At 38.3% G+C, this 25988-nt stretch overlaps 1 protein-coding gene across 1 annotated transcript in view; it reads right to left on the bottom strand.

The window, feature by feature from the left end:
- The window catches only part of SGO2 (shugoshin 2), a 50984-nt gene extending 33990 nt beyond the window's left edge, over positions 1 to 16994 (bottom strand). Inside the window, exons 1-4 of the mRNA XM_030803567.1 lie at positions 16860 to 16994; positions 14804 to 14979; positions 13830 to 13907; positions 7271 to 7356 (exon numbers count right to left, since the gene is read on the bottom strand). Of these exons, the coding sequence (XP_030659427.1) occupies positions 7271 to 7356; positions 13830 to 13907; positions 14804 to 14979; positions 16860 to 16992 (473 nt within the window). The 5' untranslated portion in view covers positions 16993 to 16994. The remainder of the gene's footprint in view (positions 1 to 7270; positions 7357 to 13829; positions 13908 to 14803; positions 14980 to 16859) is intronic.
- Positions 16995 to 25988: the final 8994 nt, after the last annotated feature.

The following is a 25988-nucleotide window of genomic DNA, read 5'->3' as shown; positions in this document are numbered from 1 at the left end:
CAGGCCATCTGCAAACAAGGCTAATTTGACTTCTTCCTTTCCAATGTGGATGCCCTTTATTTTGTTTTCTTGCTTAGTTGCTCTGGCCAGTACTTCAGGTATTATGTTGAATAGCAGTGAAAGTGGGCATTCTTGTCTTGTTCCAGTCTTCAAAGTACAATGCTAGATGTGGGTTTGTCATAGATGGCCTTTACTACTTTGAGGTATATTCTTTTTATACCCATTTTGATGAGTGTTTTTATCAAAAAGGGATGTTGAATTTTACCAAAAGCTGTATGGCATCTATTGAAATAATCATACAGTTTTTGTTCTTGTTTCTGTTAATGTGGTGAATTACATTGATTGATTTGTGTATGCTGAGCCACCCTTACAACCCTAGCATGAATCCCACTTGATCATGGTAAATGTTCTTTTTAATGTGTTGTTGAATTTGACTTGCTAGTACTTTGTTGAGGATTTTTGCATCTATGTTCATCAGTGATACTGGTTTGTAGTTTTCTTTTCTCGTTGTGTCCTTGTCTGGTTTTGGTATTAGGGTAATGCTGGCCTTGCAGAGTGAGTTTGGAAGTATTTCCTCCTTTTCAAAGAGTTTTAGTGGGATTCATAATCATTGTTCTTTAAGTTTTTGGTAGAATTCAGCAGTGAATCCATCAAGTCCTGGGCTTTTCTTTTTTTGAGACAGGGTGTTGCTCCGTCACCAAAGCTGGAGTGCAGTGGTGTGAACACTGCTCACTGCAGCCTCAACTTCCCAGGCTCAAACAGTCCTCCCACCTTAGCCTCCTGAGTAGCTGGGACCACAGGATTAGCCTGACAGGATTAATCCTCACAGGATTAGCCACCACACCCAGCTAATTTTTTATTTTGTAGTGACTGGATCTTGTTATATTGCCCAGGATGGTCTCAAACTCCTGGCCTCAAGCAATCCTCCTGCCTTGGCCTCCCAAAGGGCTGGGATTATAGGTGTGACCCACTGTGCCCAGCCTGGGCCTTTCTTCAATGGGAGAGTTTTTATTATAGCTTCAATCTCATTACTTGTTATTGGTTTGTTGAGGTTTTCTATTTCTTTACGGTTTAATCTTGGTAGGTTATATGTGTCCAAAAATGTATTCATTTCTTCCACATTTTGTGATTTGTTGGTGTATAATTATTCATAATCGTCTCTAATAATTATTTACATTTCTGAGGTCTGAGGTGTTATGTCTCATCTCTTGTTTGATTTTATTTATTATAGTTCGCTCTCTCAGTCTAGCTAAAGGTTTGTCAATGTTGTTTATCTTTTAAAAAAACCAACTTTTCATTTTATCTTCTATACTTTTTTAGTCTCAATTTTATTTATTTCTGCTCTGATCTTTATTATTTCTTCTGCTAACTTGGGATTTGCTTTGTTCTTGCTTTTCTAATTCCTTGACATGTATTTTTACGTTGTTTATTTGAAGTTTTTCTCTTTTTTTGATGTAGGCATTTATTGCTATAAACTTCCCTTTCAGTATTGCTTTTGCCATACCCCATACACTTTGCTATGTTGTATTTCCTTTCTCATTTAGGAAAATTTTTAATTTCCTTCTTACTTGCTTCTGTGACCCATTGGTTGCTTAGGTGCATGTTGTTTAATTTCCATTTGTTTGTGTATTTTCCAAAGTTCCTCTCATTATTGACTTCCAGTTTTCTTCTATTGTGAAGATACTGGATATGATTTATATTTTTTTGAACTTGTACAGACTTGTTTGTGCCTAAGATATGGTCTATTCTGAAAAATCTCCCATGCGTTGATGAAAAGAATGTGTATTCTGCAGCAGTTGGGTGAAATGTTCTGTAGATGTCAGTTAGACCTATTGTATCTAGTGTGCAGTTTATGCTGTTTCTTTGTTGATTTTCTGTCTGGATGATCTGTCTATTACTGAGAGTGGGATGTTAAAGCCCCCTACTATTACTGTATTGCAGTCTCTCTCTCCCTTTACATCCATTAATGTTGGCTTTAGATGGAGCTGCAGTGTTGAGTGCATAGATATTTATAATTGTTATATCCTCTGGTTGAATTGACCCCTTAATCATATAGTGACCCTCCTTTACTGCCAGTTTTTACAGTCTTTGTAGTTTATCTTATCTGCTATGAGTACAGCTACTCCTGCTCTTGTTTTCTAGTTGTATGGAATATCTTTTTCCAGCTCTTCTCCACTTTCAGTCTATATGTATCTTTATAGGTAAAGTGGGTTTCTTGAAGGGAGCACATAGGTAGGTCTCATTTATTTATCCATTCAGCTACTCTATGGCTTTTAACTGAAGAACTGAGACAATTTATATAAAAACCCACAAAAGAATTCTATAATTTAACTCCATCCTCCAACATTTTGTCTTTTAATTGTATCAATTTACATATTTTTATATTATCTATTAACAGGTTGGTATAGTTTTGATAAATTTATCTTTTGGGCTTCATGCTAGAGTTTGAGTGGATTGCACACCATAACTACAGTTAACAAAGGATTCTGGGTTTGTCTGTGTACTTAATTTTACTAGTGGGCTTTATACCTTAAAAAGTTTCCTTTTGCATGGTAGTGTTTTTTACTTTCAGATCGAAGAACTCCCTTCTGCATTTCTCGCAAGATGGGTCTTGGTGATAGTGAATTTCCTCAGCTTTTGTTTATCCGTGAAAGACTTTAGCTCTCCTTTAAATTTGCATGACAATTTGTTGGACACAATTTTCTTGGGTGTCAGTTTTTTGTTGTTGTTGTTGTTTTGAGTGCTTTGAAAATGTTGTTCTACTCCCTCCTGGCCTGCATGGTTTCTGTGGAGAAGTCTGTTGCCCCATGAATTGGAGCTCCTTTATGTTATTTGCTTCTCATCTCTCATTGCTTTTAGGATCTTCTCTTTGTCTTTGACCTTTAAGAGTTTGATTATTATATGCCTTGGAGTAGTCTTATTTGCATTGAATCTGTTCGGTGTTCTCAGGCCTTCCTTTACCTGGACATGTATATCTTTCTCATGTCTTGAAAAATTTTCTGTTGTTACTTCTTTGAATAAGCTTCCTATGCCTTGCTCATGCTCAGCTCTCTCTTAAACACTAATAATTCTTAGATTTGGTCTTTTGGGGTAATTTTCTGTATCTTGTAGGCACTCTTCATTCCTTTTCCTTCTATTTGTTTTCCTCCTCTGATTGTGTATTTTCAAACAGCCAGCTCACTGATTCTTTCCTCTGCTTGGTTCATTCTGCTATTAAGAACCTCTAAAGAGTTTTACAGTTCAGCAAATGTATTTCTCAGCTCCAAGATTTCTGTTTGACTTTTTTTATTATTTTAATCTCTTTGTTAAATTTCTCTGATAAATTTCTGAGCTGCTTTTCTGTGTTATCTTGGAGACCACTGAGTTTCCTTAAAACTACTATTTAGAATTCTTGGTCCAAGAACTCACAAACTGCCACTTCATCAGTCACTAAATTTCTGCTTTTTGTCCTTTTGGGAAGGTCACGGTTCCTTGTCTGCTGTAGTTTCTTGTGAGTATAAGTCTATGTCTTTGCCTTGAAGGATTATTTATTCCAGTTTTCTTTGTCCAGCCTGTTTTGGATTTTATTGAATATATCTGCCTAGCAAATCTTTTTTTCTTTTTTTTTTTTTTAGACAGTCTTGCTCTGTCACCCAGGCTGGAGTGCAGTGGCAGGATCTCGGCTCACTGCAAGTTCCGCCTTCTGGGTTCATGTCATTCTCCTGCCTCAGCCTCCTGAATAGCTGGGACTACAGGCACCCGCCACCACGCCTGGCTAATTTTTTGTGGTTTTTTTTTTTTTTTTTTTTTTTAGCAAATCTTTACTGCTAGTTTGCTGCCTCCTTTTTGGCTCTAGGTGGTGCCTTCAACCCAGGTTCACCTTGGAGCTAGTAAATGGTTTGACCACTGCCTGTCCCAAAATGGGGGAGGTCCCAAAGGGTTTAGGACAGCAGTGTGGGAAGGCTGGCTAGGAGTTCACACCCAGGGGACCTGGGGAATGTACCTCCTACAACCACTCTCATTTGGCGCTTCCTTTGGCTGAGTTACAGAGCAGAGTTTCTGGGCTGGGGATGGTAGTCCAGCCTTGCTTGTTTGTCTCTGCCTGTCCTCAGGGATATTTCTCCCTTCAGGCAGTCATAATGCTACCCGTCAGTTAAGGCAAGGACAGTTCTCCTGACAGGGAACTGAAGAAGGTGGGGAAGCTGGCTGACCATTTCAATTTTGCTTTTTCCAGTATAGAAACTACGAGTTGAGGGGAGATTTTCCACATAGTTTGGGCCTGGCAGAATGGGAGGGAGGGGCATTGCACATGTGGAAGTGCAGTTCTCCTACCATCTGCTCAGAGTTTTTCTACCTCTCTTTGGCCCCAGGAAGTATCTAAGCTAACTTGAGCTCTGGGCAGTTGATGGTGGTAGATCTTGGCACTGTATATTTTGTTTTGTTTTGTTTTATTGGCACAAGAGAAGCCAGCTTATCTTACACTGCCATTTTAGAACCAGAACCAATAAAGATTTTCTCAAAAGGACACGAAAATTAGTAACTGAAAAGGCGGGTGAGGGAAAAGATACACACCTCCCCACCACAAACAAAGTTGGATTTCATAAAGAGCTACTGGTCATCTAAAGACACCATTAAGAGAGCAAAGGGGCAAGCCACAGAGTAGAAGATACATGAAGAAAATGCCAGGCATTGTGGCTCACACCTGTAATCCCAGCACTTTGCGAGGTTGAGGTGGGCAGATCACTTGAGCTCAGGAGTTTAAGACTAGCCTGGACAACATGACAAAACCCTGTCTCTACAAAAAGTATAAAAATTAGCTGGGCATGGTGGCATGCACCTGTAGTCCTAGCTACTTGGGGGACTGAGGAGAGAGGATCGCTTGAGCCCAAGAGGTCAAGGCTGTAGTGAGCTGAGATTGCACCACTGCACTCCAGGCTGGGTGACAAAGTGAGACCCTGCCTCACATACAGAAAAATGTATACAAAGAATGCCTTGCAAAACATGACAGATAACCCAATAGAAAGTAAACATATGAAAAGATACTTAACTTCTTAATTATCAGGAAAATTAAAAATAAAACCTCAAAATGATACCACTACACATCCCTCAAAATGGCTAAAATGAAAAAGACAGATAACAACAAGAATTGTTGAGGATATAGAACAACAGGAATCCTCATATACTGTTAGTAATAATGTAAATTGGCATAACTCCTTTAGAAAACTACTTAGCAGTTTCTCCTGAAGCCAAAGATAGATAGATAGATAGATAGATAATCTCCCAACTAATTCTACTCCACACTATATGCCTAACAGAATGTGTGCATACCTTCATCAAGAGGCATATATGTGGCAGCCCTATTTGTAATAGATCAAAACTAGAAAACCAAGTCAGGTGCATTGGCTCATGCTTGTAATCCCAGCACTTTCAGAGGCCGAGGTGGGAGGATTACTGGAGGTCAGGAGTTTGCGACCAGCCTAGCCAACATGGTAAAATCTTGTCCCTACTAAAAATACAAAAATTAGCCAAGCAGAGTGGTGGGTGCCCATAATCCCAACTACTTGGGAGGCTAAGGCAGGAGGATCACTTGAACCCGGGAGGTGGAGGTTGCAGTGAGCCAAGATCGTGCTACTGCACTCCAGCTTGGGTGACAGAGCAAGACTCTGTCTCAAAAAGCAAACAAACAAACTGGAAAACCAACAAGATGTTGACCATAAGAAGAATGGATACATTGTAGTATAATCATACAATTGAATACTATACAGCAATGAGAACAAATAATTTACAACTACATACAGCAATATGGATGAATCTCACAAATATAATGCTGGGCAAAAGAAGACAGAGACAAACATACATACTGTATAATTTCATTATATGAAGTTCAAAACCATGCAAAATTAATCAATCTATAATTAGAAGTCAGTATAATATTTATCCTTGGGTAGGTGTTGGGTAGTGGGTAGTGACTAGAAAGGGGACACAAGGAAGTATCTGAGATGTTGGTAATATTCTGTTTCGTGTTCTGGGTATTCATTACACAACAGTGTTCACTTGGTGAAAATCCACCATGTTTGAATATGTATAATATACTTCAAACAAAAGACACACGATACAATTTTTTGGGAGGACAAGTTGACACTTGATTTGCATATCTATATGAAACAATACGTGCATAATGACAACATACTTTTGAAAAACTACTAAGGATCTAATAAACAACAAAATTTACTATTTTAAAATTACAACAATTAAAATGTACTGGTATGAAATGGTAATAACACACATAATAGGCAAGTCAATGGAACAAACTACAATGAATTGAAAGTGATATAGTAAATATGAGAATTTTTTACTATGGCACAGATAGCATTTCAATAAATAAGTGCATTTACTTGTGCACTTAAGTAAAAGCATTAAATCTATAAGTTATATATAATAGAAAGAACATTTCTAAAAGAGACAACAGGATTTTGGTCAATGCTATCAATTCATTCAATCATTTCACCTCTCTGAGCATCACTGACTGACTTGTAAGATGATAGATTTGAAATAGGGTGCTTTCTATAACTTATAATCAAATTAATAAAAAAGGAGAATTGTGCACAGGAGGAGAAGAGCAAAGACAAAAGTTAATTTTGTTTGTTTTTTTGAGACGGAGTCTCGCTCTGTCGCCCAGGCTGGAGTGCAGTGGAGCAATCTCGGCTCACTGCAAGCTCCACCTCCTGAGTTCACACCATTCTCCTGCCTCAGCCTCCCGAGTAGCTAGGACTACAGGTGCCTGCCACCACACCCGGCTAATTTTTTGTATTTTTAGTAGAGATGTGGTTTCACCATGTTAGCCAGGATGGTCTCGATCTCCTGACCTCGTGATCCTCCCACCTCAGCCTCCCAAAGTGCTGGGATTACAGGCATGAGCCACCACGCCCAGCCGGCCGACAAAAATTAATTTTAAAGCTTAGGATAGTACACAGCATAATGAAGGTAGAAACAGTCATCAGATTTATCCAGCAAAAATCAATACGAGGCCAGGAGTGAACTAGATGAAAAGAAAAAAAAGAACTGTAAAGTAGCAAGACATTACAAATAAACCTGGTTGGGGGATTGACCGTAAGTTTCCTTGAAGTCCTAGAGAAACAACCTATAGTAAGACACTACAAACCACCTCATTTCTACCTTAGTAGATAACTACAGGTTGATGATCCTGAACACTGTACAATACACACAAACACTAATTGTGTTATATAAAATCTATATACTCTGAACTAGTGTAATTCAAGCCCATATTTACCTTGCAAATGGAAGACGCATCAACTTGCACTGTTTACTAATTCGTTTCTTCTTGCCAGCGGACAGTAGAAAGGAACTCTGATGGAACTATTTTTGAAAAGAATAAAGAAAACAAAGTTTCTAACCTTATTAAATCATGTTAGTTATCACAGTACCAAATTATACAATGACATTAATAGTAAAAGAACAATTCTTGCATTTACCTTTAATAGTTTAATGAGAACAATGTGATAATAAGGTTAAAACACAGTTCATCCTTAATCATGCCAACGAAAGATAATCACTGCCAATATTTTGGTATATAACCTCAACATTCTTCTATGTGTAGGAATAAATGCATTACTATACCTACACAAATACTATACATACATGCAATATGTTCATGCTACATATGTATTATGTAATATTTTATTGAATTTTATAATACATCTTTTAAATGGCTTTTTAAAATTCAAAATCTGGGTGATTTTAATATATCTTTTATATATTTACTTATCCATATTTCTAAATTTTCAGATACAAACATGTTTTAATTATTAATAAAGACCAGAAAATTAGGCAACACACAACCATGTTTTTTATTACAGAGCTAAGCTGTAATAGAAATAAGGGAATGGTGCCAAATTATCAAGCTGATTTTAAAATTCATATGAAAATGCAAAAGACCTAGAATAGCTAAAAAAACAAAAAAAAAACTTTGAAAAAGAAAAAAGTTAGGAGGGTTACAGTAATTGAGACAGTATAGTATTAGCATAATGATAGACAAATAGATCAATGACATAGAACAGAGAGTCCAGAAATGGATTCACATCTATTTGGTCAATTAATTTTTGACAAAAGCACAAAGGTCAAAATGGGGAACCTAAACTTCTACACTCACTAGGCTATGATAAGACAACTCTCTTCCAAATCAGCAGTACCATCAGAAAAGGCTTGGGACAGCCCAGTGTTAAAAAGTACATCCCCACCCAGCAATGTCAGTGGAGGACATATTTGGATCTCCATCCTGTTTCATATTCTTTTTATGAGATGGTCAGTTGGGTGTAGACATTAAAAGAAGGCAGAGACTCAGGAAAAAAAATAAAGTTTATTATACTTGCAGGTCCTAGAGACAAGAGGTACAGCAGGCCATGCAGAGCCACACAGAAAAGACACTAGGATGGTCAGGAGGCAGAAGATGGGAACGAGGGGAAGGTTTAGGCTAGAGCCTATTATTGGAGTTTCCATAGGAAAGGCAAGACAGGGCAGGGTGAATAGTCTAGAATTGGCTAGTTTGAATAACTTTGGCAGGCTCTAAGACACAGGAGAGGTAGGTCCCTGGTTGCCTAGTACCTGACCCTGGGACGATCAAAGCAGAGGACCATTGCCTCCTGAGATATAAGGGCCAGACAGGGGAGATATGGCTCTGGATTAGTTAGCTTGCATATCAAAAGTGCTATGGTTTTGAATGTCTCCTCCAAAACTCATGTTGAAACTGAATTACCATTGTGATGGTATTAAGAGGCAGGACCTTTAAGCAGTAATTAGGTCATGAGGGCTCTGCCCTCATGAATGGATTGATGCTGTTACTGCAGGAGTGGGTTACAGGAGTCTGGTCTCCTTTTCTGTCTTGCATGCTTTTTTGCCCTTCCACCTTCTATCATGGGATGACACATGCCAGATGTCAGCATCATGCTCTTGGACTTCCCAGCCTCCAGAACTGTGAACCAAATGAATCTCTGTTCTTTATAAATTACCCAGTCTTTTTAGAGAATGAAATCTCAAATGAAAAAAGAAAAGAAAACGATAAATTACCCTGTATGTGGTATTCTGTTATAGCAGCAGAAAACAGACTAAAACAAAAGACATGCTCCTGGCTGGTCCCTTGCTATCTCTAAAAATTGGCTAGCCCTGAGAAGGGCAGTCTCTTCAGCCAATAACGTTTTAAAGGATGTAAAAACATCATAATACACAGAAAATAAAATGTCTATATGCTATATATCCCCATTCAGTGATAGGAAGGAGTTCCCCTCCCTCTCCTCTATGGTGGGGATAGAAGTGGTTTAATAAAGAACTAGGATTTTCATCACTCTTCAGTAGCAACAACCTCAGCAGAGGCCATGAAAGTAATGAGGTATGCCCTTCCCTGTTCCAGCCATAGTGGTGTCAGCCTGAACTCCCAGCCCCACTCATCAGTTATGCCCACCACAGTGTTGTCAACAGAGGCTGAATGGGAAGTCTAAACTTCAGTCCCCACTTGGCAGTAGGCAGCACCTCCCCTTACCACCAGTGTAGTGTCAAAGGAGGTCTGCTTAAACACAAGATGGAAATAAGATCCAATGTCTTATAATGCATCTAAAATGTCCAAGATACAATAAAAAATCAATCACTCGTCATACCAAAAAATCAGGTAACTCTAAATTTGAATGAGAAAGGACAATAGATACCAACACTGAGATGACACAAATGTTGGAATTATCTGACAAAGATTTTAAAACAAGTATCATAAAAATGCTTCAACAAGCAATTACTAACATGCTTAAAACAAATGAAAAAATGGAACATCTCAGCAAACAAATAGATACAAAGAGTTGAATGGAGCTCAGAACTGAAAAACGTAATAACCAAATAAAATAAAATAAATTAAATGGGCTCAACAGCAAAACCGAGAAAAAAAGGGGGGAAAAATCTGTGAACTTGGAGATAGAACAATAGCAATTACTCAAACTGAACAAGAGAGAAAAGAGACTGAAAAAAATAACAGAGGGTTAGGGATTTGTGGAATAGCAAAAAAGATAAAACATTCATGTCATCAGAGTGCTAGAAGGAAAGGAGAAAGAGAAAGAGGGCAGGACTGGAAAAGTACTTGGGGACATTATGGCTGAACATTTTTCCAAACTTGATAAAGACATCAACCTACAAATTCAAGAAGCTGAATGAACCTCAAAAAGATAAACTCGAGGAAATTCATGGCAAAACACATCAAAGTCAAAATTCTCAAAACTAAAGACAATTTAAAAAATTGAAATTATTGAGAGAAAAATGGCATCTTACCTACAGTTAACAATAAAAAAAAAAAGCACTGACTCAAAGAAAAGTAACAATGAACCACAAAAAGGCAAAAGAACTTATTAAAAATAAAAGCAAAAAATGTTTGAAACATCAAACATTAAATTAAATTAGAAAGATGATTCTTTTAAAAGAATAAAATAAAATAGAAAAACCACAACAACCTAAGATAGTGGGGAGAAAAAAGACAAATAAAAGCCCAAATACATAAAATTAATCAACTGGGGAAATGCAACACAGACAAAATTAAAAGAATAATGACAGACTACTCTGGTCAACTCTATGAACATCAATTTAAAAACTTAGATGAAACAGATAACTTTCTAAGGAAAAATAATTTAATAAAACTAAACACAAAGAAAGAAAGACATTTTCCTAAGGGGACCAATATCCATAGGATAAATAAAGTCAACAAAAAGCTACTATCACTCTCATCAGAAAAGTACCAGGTCCAGATGGTTTCACAGAATAATTCTACCAAAGCTTTAAAGAAAAACAATTATAATACTGTATCACTTTTCAAGAACATAGAAAAAGTAAAACATCCAAATTCTTTTTATGAGCTTAGTATATATAACATTTTTATCAATGCCTAAAGACTGTATGTCTTATGCTTTTTTCTATGCATAGAAAAAAAATCTCAGAGTCCTCACTTATAACTAACAATAGAAAAATCCCAAGCAAAACTGGCAAAAAAGAATTCAGCAGCACATTAAAAGAAAAATCACTTCTGAAGTTTATTACAGAAATGTAAAATTAGGAAAGTTACTAAAATAAATAATCATACTAAGCCACCTAAAAAGACCACATCATCATCATACTAAAAAGATACTTACATTATTTAGCATTATTTGTATTCAAAAAGCTCAAAGAGGGACTGCAGGAAGTATACATACCTTACTTATTTACATATAAAGCAAGCGTCATTCTTACTGGGGAAACACTACCTAATATTTTATATGTATTTATTGTATCCTACTATGTTTTAGATGTTGTTCTGGTAAAGACATCCCTGCACTCAAAAAGCTTACATTCTGATGGGATGAACGATAAACAAAATTGTCATACAGTGTTAAGTGTTAAGGAGAAAGATTAAAGAAGAAAAGCAGGATATGAAATGTAGGTGCAGGGGTGGGGAGTGTTTAAATTTATGCAGAGTTGCTAGGGAAGGCTTCACTGTAGTCACTTTTGAGTCAACATTTGAAGGACAGGAACTTGTTGCATGCAGACAGAACATGTACAAAGGCACTACGGTAGCAGTTCACCTCTGTTTGAGGGAGTGGGCAGAGAACTGCACTGAAAAGGTTAAGGAGTGGAAGAAAGAGGAGAGTAGCAAATGAGGTGGAAGAAATGAGAGTTTCAGTTTTCAGATCACATCAAGCAATGGATAAGACTCCACTGGAGAGTTTCAAGCAGAGACTAACATTTTAACAGGATCACTCTGGCTGTTATAATAAGAAGAGAATACATAGAGAAACGAGAAAAAGTAAGAAGGCCAAGTTGGGATGCTAATATTAATACAATATGTAAGTAAGAGATAACGGTGCCTTGGACATGGGTGGTGAAAGAGGATTGTGAGAACTGGTAGAATTGTAGACTGATTTTGAAGGCAGAACTAAAATGATTTGCCAAAGGATCAGATACGGGGTGTGAGAAAAAGACAGGAAAAGAGAGTTGTGATTACCTTAGATGAAAATCTCAAAAGGAACTGGTTTGGTGGCAAATGTGAAATTTGAGATGGCTTTTAGACATCCAAACAGATGCCAAGTAGGTAATTAGATATAAATTGTCTGGAGGTCAGAGGAGATGGTCAGGTTGAAGTTACAAATTTGAAAGTCATCAGTGTACAGTAGTAATTAAAACCATAAGATAGAATAAAACTATTTAGGAGGAGTGAATGTAGATAGAAAAGAGAAGTCCAAGAACTGAGTCATAAGGCATTCCCAAAACTTAGGAAAATAAAGAGAAACCAGCAAACAGAATGAAAAGGAATAGCCAGAAAGGTAGGAAGAGACTTAGGAGAGTGTGGTATTCTAAAAGTCATGTGAAGTCAATATAAGAACCAAGAATTATCCATGGGTTTTCACAACATGGACATCAATGGTGACTTTCAGGATTTAGTGGATTGGTGGTGAAAACCCAATTCGAATGGGATCAAGAGAAACTAGAGATAGTGAATAAATCTCTCAAAAAGCTTTGCTGTAAAGGCAAGAAGAGAGCTGAGATAGTAGCTGGGAAGTAGGTGAAATAAGAGGTTTATTTATTTTTTTTTAAGATGAGAGATGATAACATTTTTGCATCCTGATGGGAATAATCCAGAAGGGAGGGAAAAAATTAATGATGCAAGAGGGAAAGGCACTCTACACTAACAAAAGCCAACAGCAAAGGACAACCCAAGTGTCCAACAACAGGAGCCTAGTGAGGTAGATTACAAGTCCACTCTGGATCTATCCAAAGCAGCGCCAAAAGAGAATGAGGTATCACTCCACATAATCATATGGAGAGATATGTCACATAAAAAGGTATAGAACATCTGGTATAGCATGCTATCTTTTGTGTAAAGAAGAAAAGTAAAAAAATATTTATTTTGTTTGTTTGTTTTTATATAAAGAAACAGATGAAAGCAATCACCTGCATGAGGTACAAGGAGAAGAGAGAATGGAGAAGAAAGTAGCTGAAGGCGGACAAAAGCATGTGTGAAACTTTATTCTAACTTATAACTAACAACAGAAAAATCCCAAGCAAAACTGGCAAAAAAGAATTCAGCAGCACATTGAATTCACAGCAAAAAAGAATTCAGCTCTGATGTTAGAACAGTATGTCTATATGACCCATCACCTGCCCCACTTAATAACAACTAGAAAGAAAAAGAATGTTAAAGCTTGGTATGCAAAAGTTAGTCTGTTAAATAATAAGTTCAAGAAGGTAACTACCAAGATTGTATACTGTGCCTTCACCTCCATCTTCCTGCTGTCCAGTTTTCTGCTTCTCCATCTACCTGCTGTCCAGTTTTTACTTTTCCTTAATCTAGCTGTTGACCTCAGCCCTCTGAATTCTCCAAAAAGAACCACATGAAAAGCATTGGGGAAATTTAGAATTTGTTTTAGAAAACAGTATAAAGTAGGACCAGCCTCTATTTTTTTCCCCAGTTTTTCAATTGTGTCCATCTTTAAAACAAACAAACAAAAAACAAAAACCCCAAAGTCTTTCCTCGCTTAAAATGCTTCCTTTCTACTAATGTCTTTATGTTTCTGAGTCTGTTTAGGAGCCAGTATGTTCCACTAACCTGTCTAATCCTGTTACTTTTAATAAAAACCTAATTTTCATATGACATTTTCAATAACCAATTATACAAAATGATAATATGCTGTTAGCCAGTTAAAACTGGTATTATCATCAGTCCTTTGCACAAAACTTGAAATGTGAATCTCTAACCTTGATGTTATTTAAGTAATCTCAGTGATCCTCAGTAATCTAAATAATGACACTATTTACATATAAATTCTACTTACCTCAGAAAGACTGCTCATTTCAATTGCAGTTATCAAGTTATTGTTCATGAGAGCTTCTATGTCTATAAGCTTCTTATTCTGCACATGTAAAATGAAGACCCCTTTTAATCAGTTAAGACTTGTAATTTATTATAATATCAAGCATTTATGAATGCCATCCATGTGAGAAAACTTAAAAAATAATTGATATCACATTGAGCTAAAAATTGAGATCACATTCAGCTAAAATGGTATATTATATAGCACCAAATAGTATTATATAGTCCAAATAGTCATACATATCATACATACATACATGTACACACACACAAATATGTTGAATGCTTTAGAACTAACAATTGTAAGTTTTCCTATAAACATTTTTCTATCTTCTCACAATAATATATCACATGGCAAGAGAACAGTCTGTCAGCCACAGGAATTTAACCCACAAGTAGGGTAGGTCCTAATTCCATTATAAATAAGTTCCACTCATTTTAGATTTAGATCTATAGTTACGGCCTAACTAATCATTGGCTCTCACTGCCCTGTCTGTGAACAGAGTTGAAATTTGGAAGGAAAAGAAACAACTATAATCCTCATTCTGTTTAGCTTGTAGCCAGGTAAATGCTGAGATTAAAAAAGAATAACAACATTCTGGGAATTCCTTTCCTTTCAAGAACACTGGAAGAATTATGACCATCTTTTAAAAATGTATTAATCTACCAAGCTTTGTTTATGATTAGCAATCGAATGTTGGTCAAGGTATTATACTGGTTTACACAGCACACAAGCACACATTTAGAACGCAGATTTAAAACACATATTTTATTACCCATTAACAGTTTGTCCTTTAACATAGACTTACATAGCATACTGACTTTCAATAATTTTTCACAATTGGAGATTTGAAAAATATTTTTAGAGCTTCTATAATAATGCAGCTAAAAGATTTAAGTTATAATTAGAATTCAAAAACAATATAGCTTACATACCAAATTATTTAGCTTTAGGCGAAGAAATGTGTTCTCAAAATTCAGTTTCTCCACTTCTTTTTGCAATAGCATCTTTTCAGTTGTAATTCTTCGAGAGTTCTCTTTTTCTCTACTAAGAGCCTGAGCTAATGCCCTGTTGTTGTGCTTTAAAGATATTTTGAAAATAGAAGAATTATCTGTAAAAAGATTTTTAAAATGAGTTAATATTGAACTTATACCTTAAGAAATTTTTATATTCCTTAGTAAAACATTAGACAAAATGCATTTCACAAGTTTTAACTGAAGATTAGAAAAGGGAATAACAATACAGATGTAGTTTTGAGAAAAATAAACCCAGAGTTTAGAGCTGAAGAAATGAAAGCTAGACAGATGATGAAGAATTCAAGAGTTGCAAGGAATGCAGAATACATATAAAAAGGAATAAGATGACTGCAGCACAGACACAGCATTCTACGTAATTAGATCAGTCACAAAAACTAAATCTTGATACTTGCTGCTCTACCTGCTTTCCTACCTTTGACTAGTAGACAGAACGGAGAAACTGATTCTGCAGCTCTAACTGGAAATGTCCCATAGGAATGAGGGTAGCCAATCTGTGAAAATTCTAAAGCCAGCTTCTACAGCTCCAGAACTGAACAAATTACTTACTACTCCCAACGTCCATTTTTAAACTTTGAGTGATAGAGGCATACTTACTCTAATGTTAGACAGATAATCTAAACCCCACAAGACCTTTTACTGCCATCTAAAAGATTCTACCTCTTATTTCTAGGCATCTACTGCAATCTAAACTTGACTCCTCTTTAAAAGCACTATGTAAATATGATTTAAATCACTCCTGAAATGCTTTTCTGTTGGAAGAAATTTCATTGTGAATTCCTTGGTAAAGCTTACCTTAAATATAGTATGTTCCCTTAGTACATTTAAAACATCATTATATTTTCATAATTTTAACTTACATGTCACTATTCAATAACATATGCCCCTGAATAAAAGTCCAGTGTATGTGAAATAAGTTTTATAAAATTTAATAACATTTTATAAATACTCAGGGAAAACTTGGGATTCCGCAAAACAGGGTCCAAAACAGTACTTTACCTTTGGCACAGGGAGAGTAGTTTTGGATAGCCATCCTTGGCATAGCAAATGGAAACTGACTACACCAAGCTTAGGATTTCCAGAAGATAAAGAGTAATAACATTTTCCTGTTGTACTCCTCAAAGTCAGCATATTCCTTCTTAACAGGGGGTGTGGAATAGTCTTGCCAAAGGGAGTAAGCAAGAGTCAGTGTAAGGAGTGGCCCTAGAGACCTGGGTGGGAGTTGCATCATGATTTACAGGCACCCAGGAGGCTGGGTTGTTTTAGAAGGCACACGTGATTGTCCTTCGCAGGAGCTATATCAGCAGATAATGTGACTAAAAGGATACCTCCCCAACTTCTGCTAAGATGAGTATGAACATTGAGATAATTTTCAGAAGTAATGAAAATTTATCTTGGGGAGATTTCCCCACCTCCTTTTTTTTTTTGCCCTTCTGATGCCTTAACTCCAGAATTCATGAAATTCCATTTCCAAAGTGCTCAGTGTCTTCATAAGATTGCCTATATAAAGTCACATATATATATGTACACATACACACACGTATATATATATATACATGTATATATATGTATATATAAGCACCCAGTGTGAGCCCACCTCCTTTAGGCTATCCATCATCCAGTTGCCACGACATGCCAGAACAACCTGCTACTCTCATTACATCTTTTCCGGAAAAGTCATGTTGGTATTTTTTTTCTGCGCTGTAGAAAGTAGCTGTCTTGGGTCACCACAGCCTCACTGCTGAAAATTCAGCTGTGTCACACTTAGGGTAAATCATCAAAACCACCCAACTAACAGGAGTTGAAGGAGATAGGAAGGATCAAATTTAAAAAGTTATCAGTTAACAAAATAGTCATTTTAGTAATTTTCTGTACTTGATAAAATAAGGTAGCAAATATATAACAATTCTGGGGAAAAGTTAAAACGTGAGTGTATTTTAAAACTGATGGCACTTACTTAGTATTTTTGTTTTTATTTTTGAAGCAAGAGAAACATTCAACTTAGCAGTCTTTGAAATTCTTTTGTCTTTCACATGTCTCTTAATTCCTGAGGTAAAAAGTGAGCCAGTTTCCATCACTGGGCACTCCATCACTGAAGTGAAAGAAAAAAAAAATCACAGCATTGATTAATAAAAGAAAAAGGATAACTGATAAATACATTTTAAAAAGTAACAATCATGACTTAACATACTTTGTGCATTAAGTATTTACTAAACTTTGTATAAAATCTGAAAGTATGAATGTAATCAAAAGTGGCTTAAGGTATAATCCAAAAAGGTAAATGATTATTTTTTTCATTTAAACCTACATTAATCATCTATGTACCAGGTGCAGGGGACAGATGACAGGATATGGTCTCTGCCTTCATGGAATGCATAGTACAATGTGGGTACAGACAGTGCTTTCATACAATGTAAGAAGTGTAACCTTAGAGATATACATAGAGTTTAAAGGAAGTACAGAAGAGATATACCCAATCCAAGGTAGGGAAGGGGGTTGGAGAAATAGGAAATCTTAAATTTGTCTATTAGATTTATGGCCTATTATAGAAACAGGAAGATAAAGAAATCATTACATTATAGTATTACAAGAGTAATGACTACAATACACAATGCAGAGGAGAAGTGATTAACTGTGCCTGGGCAGAGGAAAAGGATCAGAAATAGCTTCACTGAGAAGGAGCGGTTGATGTTGAGCCATGTAAGACCAACCTCCCCATGCTTCCACTTCCTCCCCAAGCCTCCTTGCCTCCATCTGCAGAGATCTAAAAAAAAAAAAAATACCCTGTCACTGCACCTGCCTAACCCTCAATACTCAGCCTCCCCACCACTACCTGCCTTGAGTCCACAGGACTCAGCTCACCATGTCAATCCAGGACTCAGCTCACTTTGTCAATCATGGCAAGAATCCCTCAACTCCTGGGTCACGTTCATCCCCCTCACTCGAATCCCCTAAGCTCTGCACATTCCTCATCTGGTCCTGTGGTAAGCTGGAAAATGGTCCCCCAAAGTTATTAGATCCCTTTAATTCTAAACCTCATGTGGAAAAAGGGCCTTTGCAGATTTGAATAAGTTGAGGATCTTGTAATGGGGAGATTATCCTGGATTATCCAGGCAGGCCTAAATACTATCACAAGAGTCCTTACAAGAGACAGCAGAGACAGGAGTGATGCAGCCACATGCCCAGGACTGCCAGCAGCCATCAGGAACTGACAAAGCAAGGAACAGATTCTCCTGAAGAGCCTCCAGAGAGAGTGCAGCTGGGAATACACCTTGAGGTGGGAAAACCAGTGATAACTGAATTTAGACTTCTGGCCTCCAGAACTGTGGGGAAATACATTTCAGTTGTTTTAAGCACCTCATTTATGATAATTTATTACAGCAGCCAAAGGAAATGAATACAGCCTGCCTATCTTACCCTTGCCAGACTCATGAGGTCCTCTAGAACTCACATTCCATCATCAACCAAACCTCTACAGCCTCAATCTCTTCTCTAAATGTTCCCTTCATCTTCTTGAACCACCCTCTCCCCTGAGGACACAGATTCTCCTGCAGTCCTGTCAGGCAGAGGCTGTTTTCCCTCCCACACCCCTTCTAGAGGCTACAACACATTCATGCGTGCAGACCATTCATCTTCCCTCCTCCCTAAAAATTCCCATCCTTGAATATACTGTCACTAGACTCTACTACCCCTTTCCCTTCACTGCTGTTTTCAATCCCTGGGTCACTCCTCTTTATGAATTATTTCATATCCTCACTCACTGTTGTTCTCTCTCAGAACACTGAAGCAACCTGTGGAGAACTTTCTCAAAACTTCCATTACAATTACCTACATACCATACCTGTATCTGTGTATCTGTTTTCTCTCCTGTTGTTAGGGATCAACTGTGTTCCTAGATACGGATGCATGCACTGGATCCCATGCCTTCCTGCCTCCTTAAAGACATCACTCCAACAATTCTTTCCCTATATCATCAATTTTTTCCTTTTCCACTGGACCATTCTCATCAATATATAAACACACTGCTCTTTCCTCACCTTAAAGAACCCTCTTTTGTTCCCACTTCATACTCAGACTACCACTCCAATTCTCTGCAGACCTTTACAGCAAATCTCCTTGAAAAAATTGTCTATACTCAGTTTCCAACTTTCTCATAAACCTGCTTCAATCAGGCTTTCACTTGGACTATTCCACCAAAACTGCTTTTTGCCAAGATCTCTGATGACTTCTGTGCTGCTAAATCTAATAGTCAATTCTCAGTCTTCATCTAACTTGATCTATCAGCAGCATTTTAATGTGGTTAATTTCTCCTTCCTCAAAAATTGTATTTCCTTGGCTTCCAGAATATCAAACTCCTAGGTTTTTTTCCTGCCTACCTACCTACCTACCTGTTCCTCCTCTGTCTCTTTTACAGGTTCTTCCAACCTCTAACAGGGTCTTTCCTTGAACTTCCTCTTTTTATCTACACTCCCTTCTTTGGTGATTTCATACAGTCTCATCACTTAAAATACCAGCCAGATGCCAAGAACTCCACAATTTATGTCCTCAGTTTGGATCTCTTTCCTGAACTCTGGATTCATATACCCAACTGTCTACTCCACAATTCCACTTGAATAACTAAAGTAGAGGCATCAAATTTAACTTGCCCAAACCTGCTTCACTCAGAGCATTTTCTATTTCAGTTCATGGTAACTTCATCCTTCCAGTTGCTCAGGCCAAAAATCTCTCTCATATCTCAACTTACCTCCACAATATATTTAGAATCTGACCAATTCTCAGTATGTCCATTGCTGCCAACCTAGTCAGAGGCACTACCATGTCTCACTTTAGTTTCTGCAACAGGCTTTGACTCCCTATTTCCACTGCTGCTGTCCCTATAGTGAATTAATCTATACAATCTAAAACTCTCCCATCATTCCCACTTCTCTCCAAAGTCCTTAGTACATTCTCTCCACTAGCTCTGCACTTCTGTAATTTGAACTCCTCCTCCTCTCCCTCTATTGCATTCCCCTCAGGCCATACTGGCCACCAAGATCTAGCTGTTTGGAGCATAAGCCAGGCATTCTTCAGTCTCAGTTCCTTTATACTGATTATTCTGCATTTAGAATAAATGCTGTTTAGAAACATCTTCCTCCAGATATACAAATGGCCCATTCACTCTCCTCCATCAAGTCTCTTCAAATGTCACCTTCTCAGTGAGGTCACTTAAAACTGTAGCTCCAGGCCGGGTGCAGTGGCTCATGCCAGCAATCCCAGCACTTTGGGAGGCTGAGGTGGGTGGATCACCTGAGGTCAGGAGTTCGAGACCAGCCTAGCCAACATGGTGAAACCTGTCTCTACTAAAAATACAAAAAAAATTAGCTGGGTGTGGTGGCTGGCGCCTGTAATCCCAGGTACTCAGGAGGCTGAGGGAGGAGAAACACTTGAACCCGGGAGGTGGAGGCTGCAGTGAGCTGAGATCACACCATGGCACTCCAGCCTGGGTGACAGAGTGAGACTCCGTCTCAAAAACAAAAAACAAAACAAAACTGTAGCTCCTTCCCCCAACATCTATCACTATCTAACATACTATAGATTTATTTATTGTCTGTCTTCCCCAACTAGAATTTAAATTCTAGGAGGTCATGGATTTTTATGTTTTATTCATTGATATATTCCCCAGCTCATGGAATAGTGCCTTACAAATGATATCAACACAGTAAATATTTGTTGAATGAATAAGTAAGTCTTAGAAACTAAGAACTTGTCAGGCATCAAGATTAGGAAGGGCATTCCAGGAAGAAAGAATGGCATGTGTAAATCCATGAAAATGAAACATTTAAGAAAATACAAGTGGTCCCTTGATGCTGGAATGCTATGAACCGATTTCCCTGCTTCCCTTTAGAGCAAAACTCCTTTAGAGAGTTGTCTATACTTGCTGTCTCCAATTCATCTCCTCCCAGTCTCTCTTGATCCACTACAATGAAATTTCTGCTCTCACCACTACTACATGGAAACTGTTCATTAAGGTCACTGAATTACTATGTTGTTAAATCAAATACTGTGGTCAGGCCCAGTCTCTTTTTATTTGATCTGTGAAAAGCATTTAATATCAAGTCATTCCTTCCTTTTGAAATACGCTCTTCACTTGGTTGCAAAATAGCATATTCTTCTGTTTGTTCTGAGGCAGGATTTTCTCCTGCCTCGCTGACCACTTCTCAGTCTCTCTTGCTGGTTATTCGTCATCTCTCTAACCTCTTACCACTGGAGTGCCCCAGATCTTAGTCCTTGGATCTCATCTCTTTTATATTTACATATACTCCCTGGACTATCAGCCAGTATCCTGGCTTTTAAATCTAAATGCTGATAACTCTCAAATTTGTGTTCCCAATCTAGACTTTTCCGCTGAACTCCAGATTTATTCATCCAACTGCCTACTACTCATCTCCAACTAGGATTTCTAACACGCATCTCAAAGTTAACGTGTCCTAAACTCCCCCCACCCCAGCCTACTCCACCATGTCCTCCCTAGCTCACTTAATGACAACTCTATCCTTTCAGTTGCTCAGGTCAGAAAGTTCTCTTTCATATCCCACGTCTACTCTATCATCAATTATGCTGGCCCAGCTTTTACAATATATCCACCTGGGCTACTTACCACTATTTCTACTGTTACCACTTTGATCCAAGTTGCCATTCTCTCTCATGTACATTATTTGCTATAGCTAAGTGAATGGTGTCCCTGCTTCCATTTTCTCCCCAACTATCTATTCTTAACCTAGCGATAGACTGGATTAAGAAAACGTGGCACATATACACCATGGAATACTATGCAGCCATAAAAAATGATGAGTTCGTGTCCTTTGTAGGGACATGGATGAAACTGGAAAACATCATTCTCAGTAAACTATCGCAAGGACAATAAACCAAACACCGCATGTTCTCACTCATAGGTGGGAATTGAACAATGAGAACTCATGGACACAGGAAGGGGAACATCACACTCCGGGGACTGTTGTGGGGTGGGGGGAGGGGGGAGGGACAGCATTAGGAGATATACCTAATGCTAAACGACAAGTTAATGGGTACAGGAAATCAACATGGCACATGGATACATATATGTAACAAACCAGCACATTGTGCATATGTACCCTAAAACCTAAATTATAATAAAACAAAAAAGCTTAAGTAAATTCATGTTACTCTCATGTTAAAAAACTCTCCAGTAGCTTTCCATCTCACTCAATCTTTAAAATGGCCTAGAAAGTACTATACAATTTGACACTTCTCTTCCCCAATTCATCATCAGTGAACCTTTCTAATCCTTTTCATTAATCTTCCTCTTGCTCAATAATCTCTGGCCACACTACCTACCTTGACATGCTCTAAAACAGAAACTTTTATTCCTTTTTCCCTTTGTATCAACTCTTCCTTCAAATGACCACAGGGCTTGCTCACTTCCTTCGAGCATTTGCCAAAATGTCACTTTCTTAGTGAGCCTTCCCAGTCCAAACTACTTAAAAATTGCACACTTACCCCCATTCTCCCCTTCTGTTTTATTTTTCTCCATTAACTTATCAATGTCTAAGATAAAATTAAATAGTTTACTTAACTTATTATCTGTTTTCTCCTACTAAATTGTAAGTTCAATGAGGGCATAAACTTTTGTCAAATTTGTTTGCTTCTGTACCTTAGTACGGAAATGTGCCTGCCACATAGCCGCTGCTGGATAAATATTTGTGGAAGAAGTGACTATGAATGAATGGAAGAACTTTCCAATAGAAAAACTGCTCACTCTTGGAATGGGTCTCCTTTGAAAGTGTTAAGCAGATGTTGGGAGGTGTCAAGCAAATAACGGAAAGATGGTTTTAGAAGAAATTTCTGCAATGGGGAATAAGTTGAACCAGAAACCTTTCAAGATTAAGGCTCAAAGGTTCTTTTAAACGTTTTGCCAGAAAGAAACTTTAAAATCAAAGATCACTATCTATCTCAAAGACAGTAGAACACAGAAACTCCCCACAAACTGTTGCATCTCACACACCTGAAAGGGATCCTAACATAGAAATCTAGTTCCTCTCCCAAAAAATCCAGTCTGGAATATCAAATTTCATTTTACTAATTAGGAAACCACAGCTGGACTGCCCTCCCCAATAAGCTGGTTCTGACACAATTCCTTAATTTAATAAATGACACTGTCAATCGCCTATTCAAATCCTCATGCCAGATATCTGGGAGTGTTCCTTGACATTGCCCTGTAACCCCCTACATCAATGACCTCACCAACGGAAACTTTAGGAGCCAGAACCAGGCATTTGGGGTACTGTTCCAGGGTGATTTACCATCTAGACACTGAGACATTATGATAGTGATTACAACTGTGTTGGAGCTCCAGTTCCAACGTTTCATAGCTATGTGACCTCAACGCCTCTTCGTCTCAATTTCCAGATTAAACCATAAAAAATAAGGGCATCTCCCTGTAGGGGCTAAATGAGCCAATGTATGTACAGTGTCTAGTACGGGACCTGGTATACTGTCAGCACTCAACACCAGCACTCTGTCACACTTGTCCGGCCAGCATCTCGACTATCTCTAAATACGAAATACTCAGTTCCACATCCAATTCTCCTGAATTGGATACCTCATCTAAAAAATCATTGTCCCTATTCTCTACTGAAATCCTACCTGTACATCAAGTAGCTCGTTCCAAGTTCCAAGTTCTCCCCAGTCTTCCGTCACCCCTTCGCCTTCAGCCAGCCTCTCCAAACGAGAGGGCTCCTTCGAGAACTCTGGCACGCAGTCCCTAACATTCATTCCGCAGACACGTACTGAGCACTCACAATGCCCTAGAAACTGTTCAAGAGTAGAGCAGTCCCAGAGACAGAAATATCTTCCCTTAAGTAGCTGACCTAACTGGTGGCTCTTCCCGCTCGCCCTGCCGGACGCTCAAATCTCAGAAACAAGAGGCAGCGACTCAAAGCCAAAACATGACTCCGTCAACGAACCCCTCGGAGCCGGAGAGCGGCCGCCGTCCCGGATCCCGGAGGACAGAGCGCGGAAGACGAGTCGGAGACCGAGGCGGACGGCGCCTAGAGAACCGGCTCTAGAACGACACCGATCCCGACAGGGAGACGGCGGTCACGTCAAATGCCGCAGGCCACTAACTTACCTCTCTTTCAGCGTGGGGCACCCCTACCCAGCTCCGGGCGCTCGGCGAGCAGCAGCGGCCGCGGCTTGGGTTTAAACGCCACAGCCGTTGGCGGTTGCCCCATCAGCCAATAGGGTCCCGCGAAGATGGCGCAAGGGAGGGCGGTTACTAGGAAGTGAAAGGCGGAAAGGGCGGGACCCCGCTGCGTGGGCAGGAGGGGGCGTGCACAGGCGAGCCGGGGGCAGCCCGGTCTGCGTGACTGGGGTCTTCTTTCGCCCCGTGTTGGTGGCGGTCCGCTGTCTCCTCAAGCGTTGATGGAAAAGGAAAGGCTCCTCTGGCATTCATTATCAATCACATGTCTGAAAGGCTTGACAGCTACCTCAAGTCTGTTAGAAGGTTTATGTTGTTTACTGGGATACCACCCACCCACATCTTATCATTTCTTCTGCATCCTTGCATTTCCAATTGTGACGCCAGCACCTTTAGTTTTCACTTAAAAGCTCTCCCCAGTTTTCTTTTAACTTTCTGGGGGAAAAGCAGCAATGACATTTCGTTGCAAACCCCGGCTCTCATTAATATTTAGGTCTTGCACTAATGGTCTGTTTTAACTGAATATACAAGAATGACGTTTTCCATTATACACAACTACATTTTAAAAATGTATTATTCACCTTATATTCCATGTCAATTCGCTTATTTTTCTCAAATTACTTTCGTAATTTTTACAAAGAATTTGGAGAAACTACAAAGAATAAAATTTCCTCTTTGTATGCCATTGGACTGAAAATGAAAATAGTTTGTTAAATCAAGGTTCCAATAATTGATTATACAGTAATGCAGTCAACTTCATATTCTTGTCAATTTTTCTTTTTTTTTTTATTATACTTAGGTTTTAGGATACATGTGCACAATGTGCAGGTTTGTTACATATGTATCCATGTGCCATGTTGATTTCCTGCACCCATTAACTCGTCATTTAGCCTTAGGTATATCTCCTAATGCTGTCCCTCCCCCCTCCCCCCACCCCACAACAGTCCCTGGAGTGTGATGTTCTCCTTCCTGTGTCCATGAGTTCTCATTGTTCAATTCCCACCTATGAGTGAGAACATGCGGTGTTTGGTTTTTTGTCCTTGCGATAGTTTACTGAGAATGATGTTTTCCAGTTTCATCCATGTCCCTACAAAGGACACGAACTCATCATTTTTTATGGCTGCATAGTATTCCATGGTTCTTGTCAATTTTTCATTCATTCGAAGAGATTTGAGAATTACAGCTTTCCATTTTTACTTTAGAGAATCTAGACAAATGATGCAAAACATGCTTTTGAGTTAAGACCTTTTAGTCTAATATATATCACGATCAGTCTCCAAACAGATCTGGTTACATGAATCTTGTGTAAGTAGAAAAGTATTTACTGATTGTCGAGCTGCTAAAATTCCAGAAGACAGTAAAATAAAAATTTCAATAACAGTGGTTTAGAAAGTAATATACTGGTTATAGAAATTTATGCTTACCTAGGAGTTAACTAGCACTATATCTTGTTTACCCAGCCTGACACATTAAATGCTCAATGTATGTTATATGTTTTTTTAAATGAACCTTGTAGTGACTGTGCCATTTAATGGTTATTTAATCTTGGCCAAACCACTTAATATCTCTGGGCTTCTGTTTCCTCATTTGTAAAATGGAGTTAATAACAGCATCCCATATATTTTAATGATGGTTTCAATCAATGGGCCCTTTTGTTCAAATACATTAATATTGCTTTCTTCCCAATGGACACATTTTGTAGCTACAGCTTCAAAACCAAAACAAATAGAAAAGGGAGACAGGAAAGTCAGAGGTAGGAGAGATGCTAAAACATTTATCAAGACATGAATACCAAGACCTCTTTGAAAAAAAAAAAGTGCTGAGCGGGCGCGGTGGCTCACGCCTGTAATCCCAGCACTTTGGGAGGCTGAG

Source organism: Nomascus leucogenys, chromosome 22a, assembly GCF_006542625.1.
Source record: "Nomascus leucogenys isolate Asia chromosome 22a, Asia_NLE_v1, whole genome shotgun sequence".
Lineage (NCBI taxonomy): Eukaryota > Metazoa > Chordata > Mammalia > Primates > Hylobatidae > Nomascus > Nomascus leucogenys.
This window is presented reverse-complemented; position numbering and strand designations above follow the sequence as displayed.